The sequence below is a fragment of the Pelodiscus sinensis genome, chromosome W (assembly GCF_052426305.1).
Source record: "Pelodiscus sinensis isolate ZL-2025 chromosome W, ASM5242630v1, whole genome shotgun sequence".
Classification (NCBI taxonomy): Eukaryota; Metazoa; Chordata; order Testudines; family Trionychidae; genus Pelodiscus; species Pelodiscus sinensis.
Window position 1 is genome coordinate 10,146,935 of NC_143084.1, and position 12,656 is coordinate 10,159,590.

Below are 12,656 nucleotides of genomic sequence, written 5' to 3' on the forward strand. Positions count from 1 at the left end.
CATGTATAGGGGGAGGAGGGGCGGAGAGGCTGCTTTTGTCTGCTGTTCGGCAGCCTGTTGCTCAGGGGAGGGGGCAGCCTGTTGCTGGCAGGGGGGAGGGGGGAGGCTGCGAGGCCGCGGGGGGGGGGCAGCGGGCATGGGGGGGCACTTTTCCTCTGCCCGGCAGCTCTGCGGGATCCCTGTCCCTGTGGCCAGCTGCTGCAGGCAGAGGCCAGTTGGAGCCGGCCGAAGAGGAGGAGGAGGTGGATTCTAGGACCCAGGTGAGCGAGCCCCGGGGACGCTGCTGTGCTCCGGGAGCCCGGCATGTATAGAGGGGAGGAGGGGCAGAGAGGCTGCTTTTGTCTGTTGGGCAGCCTGTTGCTCAGGGGAGGGGGCAGCCTGTTGCTGGCAGGGGGGAGGGGGGAGGCTGCGAGGCCGCGGGGGGGGGGGCAGCGGGCATGGGGGGGCACTTTTCCTCTGCCCGGCAGCTCTGCGGGATCCCTGTCCCTGTGGCCAGCTGCTGCAGGCAGAGGCCAGTTGGAGCCGGCCGAAGAGGAGGAGGAGGTGGATTCTAGGACCCAGGTGAGCGAGCCCCGGGGACGCTGCTGTGCTCCGGGAGCCCGGCATGTATAGAGGGGAGGAGGGGCAGAGAGGCTGCTTTTGTCTGTTCGGCAGCCTGTTGCTCAGGGGAGGGGGCAGCCTGTTGCTGGCAGGGGGGTGGGGTGAGGGGGGCAGCAGGCGTGGGGAGGCACTTTTCCTCTGCCGGGCAGCTCTGCGGGACCCCAGTCGGAGCCGGCCCGGGGAGGAGGAGGATCCTAGGACCCAGGTGAACGAGCCCCGGGAATGCTGCTGCGCATGTGCGGGAGTTGCCTCACCCCGTTCGTATCTAGGGATCCGACGTAAGTCGGATCCATGTAAGTCGGGGACTGCCTGTACTCATGGGGGACCCCCCCCCCCGCATGGGCTCAAAACTTAGTTACAAAAGAGAGAAAACAAACACTTAACAGCACAGACCTCAATTCCGAATCCCCAAACCAGAACACACTAAAACCTGACGGGCTAACTAAACTTTACCCTACTTACACACTGTGAGAAGACTTTTCTTGAAGAGAGAGAGACGGCCTCCCATCTCCCTGTTGCCTGGAAGAAACTGCTCTGACTCAGACAAAGGAGGGAAAAGATAAAAATTCCTTTGTCCCAGTTTGAAATCCCTACCTGCATTGCTATTGGCTGACCAGATACCTGTCTAGGGACAGGAGACATAGTTAACCCCTTAGTCACCAGGCTGCTGCTCAGCCCTCATGGTTACGGCAGCCCATGTGTTCAGAAACTCCAGCCTCTTCCAGAAGCTGGCACTTTCTTCCCCAAGTGTAGCATCAGGGTCGGGGACATGGACATGCCACTGTACATCATGGGAGACGCGGCCTACCCTCTCATGCCGTGGCTAATGAAGCCATATACTGGACACCTTGACCCCAGCAAGGACCGCTTTGATGCCCGCCTAGGCAGGGCCTACAGGCAGGCGGCACGCACCTTCGGGCATCTCAAGGCGAGGTTTAGGTGCCTCCTGACCCGCCTGGATGTGGGGGAGCACATCATCCCCCAGGTGGTGTCCGCATGTTGTGTGCTCCACAACATAGTGGAGAGGAAGGGGGAGGCCTTCCTCCCTGGGTGGGGGGCAGAGGCCAGCCGGGAGGGAAAGGCCTTTGAACAGCCGAACACAGGTGCGCATCCGGGAGGCCCTGAGGGAGAGTTTCTCACAAGGACCGCAGTGACACTCTCCCCAGGGCCTCCCCACTAGGGGCCTGTGACTTGCCCCACTCTGCCTTTCCTCCAACAACCCCTCCCTTCCCCCTCCTCCACCCCTCTCCCCTGCAGAGAAGATAAAAAAAATATTTGGTTGTTTGATTAAAAAAAAGAACTGCGTTGTGATTTATTTGGGGTAGAAGTAACTGGGGAGGGAGCAGGGAGAGAACCTCAGAGGGGGGAGGAAGGGCTCAGGGCTAAGGCTGGTGCATGACTCGGGTGCTTCCTCCACCTCGTGTGCATGGACCTCAGCCACCTCGGGGGTGGGGGGCCCGGGGAGGCTAGGAGGACAAGCAGGAAGGGGGACAGGGGGCAGGGGCTGGCATGGGATGGGGGGGGCAGGACTGGGAACTGGTACTGGGGCAGGAGCTGGCTTCGTGTGGGTGAGGAGAGCCTGCACGGTCGCACACATGTTGTGTCCCTGCTGCAGCAACTCCGTCCATGTCTCTCTCTGCCACTGCGTGTCCTCCCAGACCTTCTGGGCCAGCATCTCATGCAGGTCCCAGAGTATGGAGACGTGCTTACGCATCGGGTCCTCCGGCACCTGCGGCTCCCCTGGGGTCAGGCGGCTGGCTCGGGTGGTGTTGCCTGCCCCACTGTCACAGCTAGTCTGGCTGGGGACAATAAAGGAGAGATGGTCAGTTAACCCTGGAGACAGTCCCTGAAGCTTTGCCCTTATCTGTGAGCCAAGACCGACAGTTCCCAGGTCAGAGGAAGGTGATGCCCTGGGAGCAAGGCCATGTGTGGCCTGGACAGTGGGCCCTTTCTGACAAGGGCCCAGACGTCCCCAGGGGACCATGCTTCCTGCCCCCCTCCCATGTCCCAGGAACAAGCAGGCATGGGAAGTTGCAGGCCACACTGGGATCCAATAGGCAGGAGGGAGGCCTCGAGCTGGCTGGGCTTTCATCGGTGCCACGCACACGCCGGGTCAGACACTGGTGGCATCCCAAGGGGAGAGACTTTGTATCCCCAGCTGCTGGAGGAGAGGGTGTGGGGGGTGTAAGCAGCACACACACCTGCACCTGGCAGCGCTGTCCCTGGGAGCAGGTGCTGCCTCCAATGTGCAGATATGCCCGTGTGCCATGTGCGGCGTGAGTGTGTCCTTGTCCCCAGCCTCCTTCTAGAGGTGGCTTGTGGTGGGAGGGTGTCGTCCCCCCCCCCCCCCCGGGGGTCAGAAGCGTGGCTGGCCTCTCCAGAGCCTGGGAGCAGGAGCCCAGGGGTACTCCGGTGCTGCCTCATGGGGCTGTGTGGCACAGACTGGCACTGCACGTGCAGGGACTGCAGCGCGATGGCCAGGCCAAGAAGGCTAAGCAAGGATCGCACCACAGCCCCTCAGCACCCTCCACCCCCACCCTTGTCTGTGTGACAAAACTAAAGACCACTCACCTGATGATCCTTCCCCGGCCTCAGAGGATGCCTGGGACACATCCAGGCCATGGGATATCGGCTCCAGGGTGATGGTGGTCACAGAGCTGGCCGCGTCGGGGTGGTGGTCCTCCTCCTCCCTGGCTGTGACCCCCCAGGCAGGCGACGATGAGTCTCTCCAGCCCCGAGTCCACCACAAGGGGTAGGGAAGGGGCTGCACCACCCCCCCAGGATGCAGTGCAGGTCTTCAAAATAGGGGCAGGAGTGGGGCTCTGCCCCGGAGCAGGAGCTGTGCTCCCTCGCTCTGGTGTCAGCCTGGAGAAGCTCTTTAACTTTGCTCCGGACCTGCTCCTGGGTCTGGCCCTTGGTGGCCAGGCTATCGGCCATCCAGCCATATATGTCAGCATTGTGCCATCTGGTGCAGAGATCCTGGAGGTTTTCCTCCTTGCCCCACACCTCAAGGAGTGCCAGGATCTCCACCCCAGACCAGGACGGTGCACGTCTTTTGCAGCGCCTGGCAGGCTCCTGGGAGCCCTCTGAGTGCTCCCTGAGATGGGCCGGGGGCTTGAGGGTCTGCCATGCTGGCCAGATGATGTGCAATGGCAGCTGTGGTGTGACTGGAGTCCGAGAGGGCCAGCTTCCTGCCACAAGCCCTTTCCCCTGTGTCTGCAGCTTTAAGAGCTGCAGGGGAAGAGGAACTATAGAGTTCTGAGGAGTGTGGATGGAGTGGCCAGCAGGGCAGCTGTGGGATTTCCTGGAGGCCCCTTATTTCGAAGAAACTCCCTGTGCCGCATCCACACATGCCCTCTTCCGAAATAGCTATTTTGGCAGAGGCGTTATTCCTCATGGAATGAGGTTTACAAACATTGGAAAAAGCCGTCCATTATTTCAATTTTCTTTTGAATAATGCAATTGCTGTGTAGATGCTAGCATTGATATTCCAGAATAACAGGTCAGTGTAGACGCACCCTTAGCATGTTGCAGGCTAGTATGGGACAGATTTACACCCTAGCTTCATGTGAACTACATACTCCTGTAGACAAGGGTAAAATACACAATTCATTAATTCGCAGGTCACTAGTTGACTCAATGGCAACAAACCAATCCAGCCTCTTCATCATTTAAAACAAAAAAACAAAAAAAACAAAAAAAACCTCTAAACCCTCTCAAACGTGCCCTTCTACCATTCCTCTCCAGTTTAAGACTATAGACTGTTGGTGCAAATACCTTAACTGCCATGCAAGAAAGAAAGCTGCTTTAACTAAAAGCCTGTTGAAATACTCCCCCCTCCCCCATTTCAAAAACTAGCTAACAGACCCAGGTCACACAAATTCACATTAGCAGCGGTTAAAATCATCAAATTATAAATTGCCAAGACAACAACAGAACATATTCTAAACAAACCAAGACAAGATTTACAATCGAATATCCCAGGCTAGGCAACCCCACCAATTATCAAGCATGATGCTAGATTTGTTGGATTTGCACTTGCATACATTAAGTGATGAGAATGTGTGCATGGTGAGACATCTCGCCTCTCTCCCTGCCAGCTTCATTCTTGTGAGACAACGGATGCTGAAACAAATGAATACCCCATAATATTCTGAGCTTGTCAACTGACAGCATCTCTTTTAGGCTGTGTCAAACTGTTTAGCTTAATCCAGTTATGCCTATCTATTGAAATACACGTTTTGTGACATCACCCATTGTTCTTAGGAACCAGCTGTAGCGGTTCACACTTCAATATTTGTTAGCATGGGTGATTTAAAGACATCAAACAAAACATTTTGTTTAGCTTTAGCCTTTCAGACAGGGTGTTTTGAAGGGGCAAGGGGAAAATGTGTACTTTAATGTTACTAAAAGATAACCTTCCTATCTGTAAAAATGATGCAACAAGTATAACCTTAGCCATTTCAAGATGTCCCCTCTCCCTACAAAAAAAATAAACAATTTCATTGCTCTTAAAGATGTGCACCATATCAAAGTTATACACATACATGCTTTTAACGGGGAGGGGAAAAAAAAGAAAAAAAAACAAAACTTACAAAGGTGTCTGAAGCAAAGTTTAACATAATTTTTGTTTCACTAGAACTCCAAACATATAAAACTATATAGTTATGCTAAACAACAGAATATTTTTAGAGCTGTATGGAATTTAAACTCCCAGTTTAAAAGAGAAATTAGCCCAACCTTATCAATGGTAAAATGTGTTACTTTTTTCAACTCAGTGATGTCTTGTACTTGCTTTAAACTTCTCCACTTGAGGGGCTAATGTTACAGGCCTCAAATAGGAACAAATGTGTTAGCATTGCCATGCGTAACACCTCTATGCACTACTGAGCATGGGAATGGTACAGTTGCCAATAAAATATAGAAAATAGATTTACACATCCATAGTTCCATATTTTGTATTTAAGTGTTCTGTTTGGAAAACTATTAAATGAATGCAAGGCTCTGAATTTCAAGCATCACTTCATGTTTGACTAAATGATTTCTAACAGCGTCTGTGAAAATGGCTAGAATATCCATAAGGGTATTAAAACCAAGAGAGATTTAACAATTAAGGCATTTTACTATCTACTCTTCTCAAATTACACTATCTACGCTGAACTGAAATATTTAGAGATTTAAAGCCTATTTCCCTGAAAAAGGAGTTGAAATTTTCAGGTTACTGGATATTAAGTTATGCAAATCAAGATAGTACTTTGAAAAAAAACAATGAAATGTGTACTTACTGTAGACTGAGGCGGCCCTTTGCCACTGCTGCGACCTCTGAAATTATTAAATATGTATCAGATTCAATAAAAACAAGACAATAAGATTGCTGAAGTTAGACATCCCTTGAACTCAAGTACAGAAAACCTACCCAGATTTCAGGTGTTGAAGAGGAAAAAAAAAATCGAAGAGCAAGAAATGTTTTATCTCAAAGTTTCCCTTACATCTTTTTAAAAAGAACAAAAGCAGAGAACTGTTAAAGCTCCTATAACATTTTCCTCCATCAATGGACAAACCTAATTTAGAAGCATTTTGCTAATCTTAAAAAGATACCATTTCTACATCTACAACAGACCAAAGACTATAGCAGTGAAGGAACACTTATAAAGCAATTTCACTTGAAAGATGTCAAGTATCGGGGGTAGCCATGTTAGTCTGGATCTGCAAAAGCGACGAGGAGTCCTGTGGCACCTTATAGACTAACAGATCTATTGGAGCATAAGCTTTCGCGGGCAAAGACCCACTTTATACCAAATTTATACCTATTTATACCTGCCTCTGGAATTTCCACTACATGCATCTGACGAAGTAGGTCTTTGCCCATGAAAGCTTATGCTCCAATACATCTGTTAGTCTATAAGGTGCCACAGGACTCCTCATCACTTGAAAGATGTGTTACCACTTAAATACTAGCCCTTCTCATATTAAAGTTACCATGTATTTATGAGCAAGTGCTATGTGTTACAAAGGTAGTTATCTGATATTTCGTGTTATGGAGTCAAGTACCACTTCAGAGTCATAAATGAGAACAATAATATGTATGTCTAGAAAAATAAATGGCAACTTTATAAGCAAACTGGTAAATGTGAATTATACCATTTTTATTCTATTAAAAGGCGGTGATACACCACAGTACTCCCAAATATAGCATAGCGATATTACAGACATTACACATGTATCTAAGGGTGCATCTACACAGCACCCTAAACTCAAAATAAGATAAGATGCAATTTGCATAGTGCAAATTGCATCTTATTTCGACAACATTTCAAAACAGGCTATTTCAAAATTTGACGCCTTTACACAGCGCCAAATTTCAAAATATCCCTTAAGCCTCATGGAGTGAGGTTTACCGGGATGCTGAAATAGCATGCCCATTATTTTAAAAAATATTTTGAAATAACGGGCGGCTTGTGTAGACACAGGGTAGCTATTTTGAGATACCTCTGGTATCCTGAAATATCCGTGCAGTGTAGATGTACCCTAAATTTATAAAAGAATTATTAAATACATTTTATTTTGGAAACAGTATGATCACAAAATCCATGTGCACATAATAATGTCATAGTTTCATGTTAAGCCATAAGTTTTGTATTTCTGACTTTAGACTTTTAATTTCATAACTGTAATGTTACATAAAGTAAGATTTGATCATTTTGTCTCCTTGCACCCCATAGAAAAGTTCTGGGGGCTATTTAGATTAGAGGAATTTGAAAGGCACCTTCTCTCTGTGGTGATCCCAAACTCAGAAGGGATTCTTCATTCTAAAGTGCATACAGCTTTGAATCCTGAATCTGTTTCTGCACTGAAATTTGTATGAGATGAGATACGAGCTATGAAGACACTGTCAGTAATAAAATAATTTGGAACTCCTAATCTTAAACATTAACAGTGAAAAATGTTAGCTTTAAAATGCTTAGAATTTGTTTTTCCATAAATAAAGGATCTGAAAAGCCATTCTGAAAAACTGGTACTACAATACTGGGCAATTCATTATATGACAGCCAGAAAGCAATTTGATATACTTAAAAATGTGAGACTTTTTTCACCCTTCTGGAACTAAAACAAAAATTGAGAGCAGCTGACCGTTTCATCTTCAAACACTTACAAAAATAAAGGTCAAAGTCAACTACAGAAAATTTCAGGCCCAAAACTAAAGTTTAAGCAACTCAAAACAAGGGATTATCAAAAGGCATGTTAAGTAGCAGTTAATTAGCTAATCAAGTAGATTATAACTCTCATATAGAACTGGAAGGGACCTTGAAAGGTCATTGAGTCCAGTCCCCTGCCTTCACGGCAGGATCAAGTACCATCCCTGACAGATTTGCCCCAAATCCCTAAATGGCCCCCTCAAGGATTGAACTCACAACCCTGGGTTTAGCAGGCCAATGCTCAAACCACCCCCGTGCTATTTGATTAGTCAATAAGGGAGGGGGGGTGCTTGCTACCCCTGCTGTGGCTCTACAGTTTAAATGTAATAGGAGCTGGGCGCGCAGGCAGACCAGCTCCTACTACATTTAAACTGCAGAGCCACAGCAGAGGTAGGTCCCGGACCTGGTGCGAGCTGGGACTGAACAGCTATGGCTCTGCCTCGCCCGCCGCCCCCTCCCCACACCACGGAGACGGTGCTAGGGAGAACCGGCTTTTAAGCCCCCCAGCACTAGCTCCTGCTTTCCCCCCTTGCTGCCTCTGATACAGAGGCAGCAAGGGGGGGGGGGGGAGCAAGTAGTCGAGTAGTGACTACTCGAGTAGTTGCTTACATCCCTAATAATGAAAGTGTTTCGTATCTGCAGTGGACAGTACCGGGCACCTGCTGTAAGGAAGAGTCTGTATTGCATTAGACCTGCATAGCAGTAATAAGCACTTTTATAGTGCTTTTGAGCTACACTCAAATTACTTTACAAAGTGATGTAAAGTGGAAGATGTTCACATGTGTGAAAAGGTCTACATTTCTGACATTAAGAAGAAAGTTGACTATATTAGCACTTCAGAGTCCATGTGTTTATCTTTTATAGAGCTGCATTAAAAACGTGAAAAAGAATCTGCAACCAACTAAACATGGACTTATCTACATGGGGAATCTGGCTGGAATTGCTATTCTGCAATAGCTCCTCACGTGGACACTCCCAGGGCTTGTCTACACTACAGGCACCAGAGTAGCCTACACTACTGCAATTATACCACCATAACCCCATAGCCTATGTGGAAGATTTCTTCCACACCTAGATGGAGCCTACAGTGACAGAAGGGGTTTTTTTCTATTGCTGTAGATAGCCACCTCCTGCAGTGGCAGTGTGTGTGGTAACCAGATGTCACCATTGTTGTGTCCTGACTGGTCTCCTGCCCCTTCAATGACTATAACCATTCAGCTGCGTGCATATGCTCCTCCACGTGTCGTGTTGGCTTGCGCAAATAGCCAACACAGCAGACTCCAAGAGAGCCCCCAAAGACCACAAAATCATATAAGGATGGAAGGCACTAAGACAGGTTTATTGTAAACGAAGCACAGTAATAGCTTCCCCAATCAGACGTCTACACATAGGCTAAGAATGGGTGCCCGTGACAACACATGGAACTCAGATAATGACATGGGATCCATCACTGCCGCCTCGGTCAGACAGTGGAGTACACTTTCAGACCCTCATCTCACTACTGTGAGAGAGAGAAAAAGATCTTTTTCTGTAGCCATATTGTAAGGCCTAAAGCCTACAGCCTTTGTCTGCAGCCAGATTGGAAGAGCAGCAGCCATTAGCTGCGAAGCAGGTCATCACACCCTCTCCTCACATTCCATCTAAATTACATTAAAATACCATAATATCAGGCTGTTAAGAAGGAGACCCTGTCCTAATGGCACCCACTGTCACCAGATAAAGAAAGAGATTTTAAAATGTTTAAGGAAAACTTAGTTTGACAGCATTCTGTTGGACAAGGAACTACTTATCAATAGTCTGGGTTGTGTATTGGTATAAGAATATAAGTAGGATACATAATTATTTAATTTATAAGGACTTGCTTATAAGTTAAGGTGAAACAAAAGCATACATGTCTCTCATTAGATAACGTTTAATGTAAGGTCTTGCTTCCTGTTAGCATTACAAATTAAGTTGTACCTCATTGTAGCCCAGTAGGGCCTGGGAAGGGGCTCCTCCCCCTCGGGATCAGTGGGCAGCCACTCCGCCCCACTACACCCTGCTTAGTCTCTTTGTGGAATTAGCTGTGGCTTTCAGCTCTGGGGCAGTCCCCAGTCCCAGATAGCTGTCAGTGGCGCACAGTTCAGACAAACAGTTCATAGCCCCTCCCCAAGCCCTACTGGGCTACATATGGTGGAGAATGAGGGCAAGACCCGTCCCCTGATGAAAAGGGGTTTAGCCACCACCTGTTGGGGGGAGGGGGGGGCGGGGAAGAGGGAGAGGGAGAGAGAGACAGGGAAATGGATCTCAAAAAATGTCTTAAATACTGGACTGAGCGCCAACACCACCACCACCAGCTGGTACAGCACCTGGGCGCACAGCATGAGCAGCAGTTGATGTGGGAGATGGGCACCCAGCAGCTGCAGTTCCTCCAAAGCCTAGCTACCCAACAACAGGAACTCAAGCTACAAGGTTTCCAGCAGCCGGCCTCCCTGAGGTCCTGACCCGACTGACAACCACCAGGGGCAGCAGGAGACCCCCCCCCCCCCCCCCCCCCCCCCCCCCCCCCCCCCCGGTACCTGCCGCACCAGTACGACTCTCCAAGATGGGGCCCAACAATGGCCCTGAAGTCTTTCTGGAGACATTTGAGCAGGTGGCTGTGGTGGCGGGTTGGCCGCGGGAGCAGTGGGCCACTCTCCTGGCTCCCTACCTAACAGGACCCGCCCAGATGGCCTATCGAGGGCTCCCTATTGAGGAGGCCCAAGATTATGGACATGTGAAGGCCGTGATCCTAGACACCCTGGATATCATGCCAGAGACCTTCTGGCGCTGGCTCCGGAGTATAAATTATCTGACTGGGACCCAACTCCGAGCAATAGCTCAGGAAATTAAGAATCTCACTCAGTGGTAGCTGTGCCCAGAACGGAACTCAGATAAAGAAATTGTTGAGCAGATCGCCCTGGAGAAATTCATTCAGGTCCTCCCATTGCGGGGCCGGGCGTGGGCCCTTCAGCACTGCTCGGCAACACTCCATGCCGCCATCACCCTCATGGAGGACTACCTGGCAGCAGACGGGCCAGTTGGAGTAAGGGCCTGTGCCCCACTTCCCCCAAGCAGGCTATCAGTGTACACACACACACACACACACACACACACACACACACACACACACACACACCCACCCACCCACCCACCCCCCCAAGGGAAGCCTGACAGTTGTTCTGGCAACCAGGAGCCCCGGATCCAAACTCAAGAAGGGGGTCGGCCGACCAGCCCCCGAGAACAGGGGGCTTAGGAGACACCCCGACCAGGAAACGGAGGTGGACTACAGAACCAACCTCCAGAAGCCCTTACCCGACCAGCCCGGTCAGAACTCGGGCCCTGCTTTTCCCATGGCCACTTGGGACACCTGCAGCAAGATTGTCCTGATATGAACTGCAATTTTGGACGAGTGTGCACTGCAGAATCTTGGGCCCGCAGACCAGGCCCACCCAAGCTGACAGTGCCTGTGAAAGTGGGGCCACGGGAAGTGGTCGCCCTTCTAGACTTTGGCTGTGGGCAAACCCTTCTCCACAAGGACATTATCCCTAGCCCAGTAGTGACTGATGGGGAGCTCCGGCTCCAGTACATTAACGGGAATGTCAAGGCATACCCCCGGGCCTGAGTGGCTCTGACCACAAATGGTTTAACAGAGGAAATGGGGGGGGGGGGGGGGGGACACCGCTCTAGCCTAACCGGTCATCCTTGGTTGAGACTGGACAACATTTACAGACCTCCTCCGTGAAGCCAGTCTCAGGTCCCCAGTCACACAGGACGCCCTCATGGAAATTCTGGCTAGCAGTAGACCGTCTGCAGTCCACGGCGGGGAAGAAACGGAAGGACCTGAGGGGTTGAGCCAGCCTGGTTGCTCCTCTGGGGAAGACTTGGGGACCACCCACCTGGCGAACTTCCCCCAAGATCTGCGAGACGATCTGTCTTTGCGGTTTGCCTACGACCGAGTGGCCCGAGTCAACGGGGCTGTCACCAACCCACAAGCAGCAAGCAGTGGCCCCATTTTGAGATGGTGTCCAACCGCCTGTATCAAATGGACCAGGACGACAGAGGCATGTAGATTAGACACATAGGCAAAGGCAAATGAAGCTGCGATTTAAATGATCGCGGCTTCATTTACATTTACATGGCTGCCGCACTGAGCCGACAAACAGCTGATCAGCTGTTTGTCCGCTCAGTGCGCTAGTCTGGACGCTCCCCTGCCGACATCAAAGCCCTTTGTTGGCAGCCCCGTTATTCCTCGTGGGATGAGGTTTACTGGGGCTGCCGACAAAGGGCTTTGATGTCGGCAGGGGAGCGTCCAGACTAGCGCGCTGAGCGGACAAACAGCTGATCAGCTGTTTGTCGGCTCAGCGCGGCAGCCATGTAAATTTAAATGAAGCCGCGATCATTTAAATCGCGGCTTCATTTGCCTTTGCCAAAACAACAAATCTACACGGCTCCGTGAACGGAGCCATGTAGTTTAGACGTACCCTGGGGCTCCTCATCACCTGGTCCTGCTGGGCCAGCTCCCTGGTCTCCCCCAACCAAAGATCCCGAGATGAGATCCCTGCCGCCCCACCCGGAGAAGCAGTACAGACACAACCTCTTCAGGTCCAAGGAGAGTGCAGTTTAGGGCCCAGCATTCTGGACTACCCCTCCCCAAATGGGATCAAACCCCAAAGAATTAGGTAAGCCACCTTTAAAATTGAAAGGGGGAATATGCACACTGATTGCTCCCCCGGGTAATAATTGTTTACACTGGGTTTGATGATAAAATCACTTCCATTTTCTAAGTACAAGCAGCAGGATTTAAGTGATAATAAGTGAGACCAGGCAGAGCAAAGTAGG

At 50.2% G+C, this 12,656-nt stretch overlaps 1 protein-coding gene across 14 annotated transcripts in view; it reads right to left on the reverse strand.

The window, feature by feature from the left end:
• Window positions 1-12,656, reverse strand: part of LOC102445074 (ataxin-2-like) — a 257,980-nt gene that overhangs the window by 228,830 nt on the left and 16,494 nt on the right. For all 14 annotated transcript variants that reach the window (XM_075914768.2, XM_075914775.2, XM_075914776.2 and 11 more), the window contains exon 2: window positions 5,886-5,922. In XM_075914768.2, coding sequence (XP_075770883.2) covers window positions 5,886-5,922 — 37 coding nt within the window. The remainder of the gene's footprint in view (window positions 1-5,885; window positions 5,923-12,656) is intronic.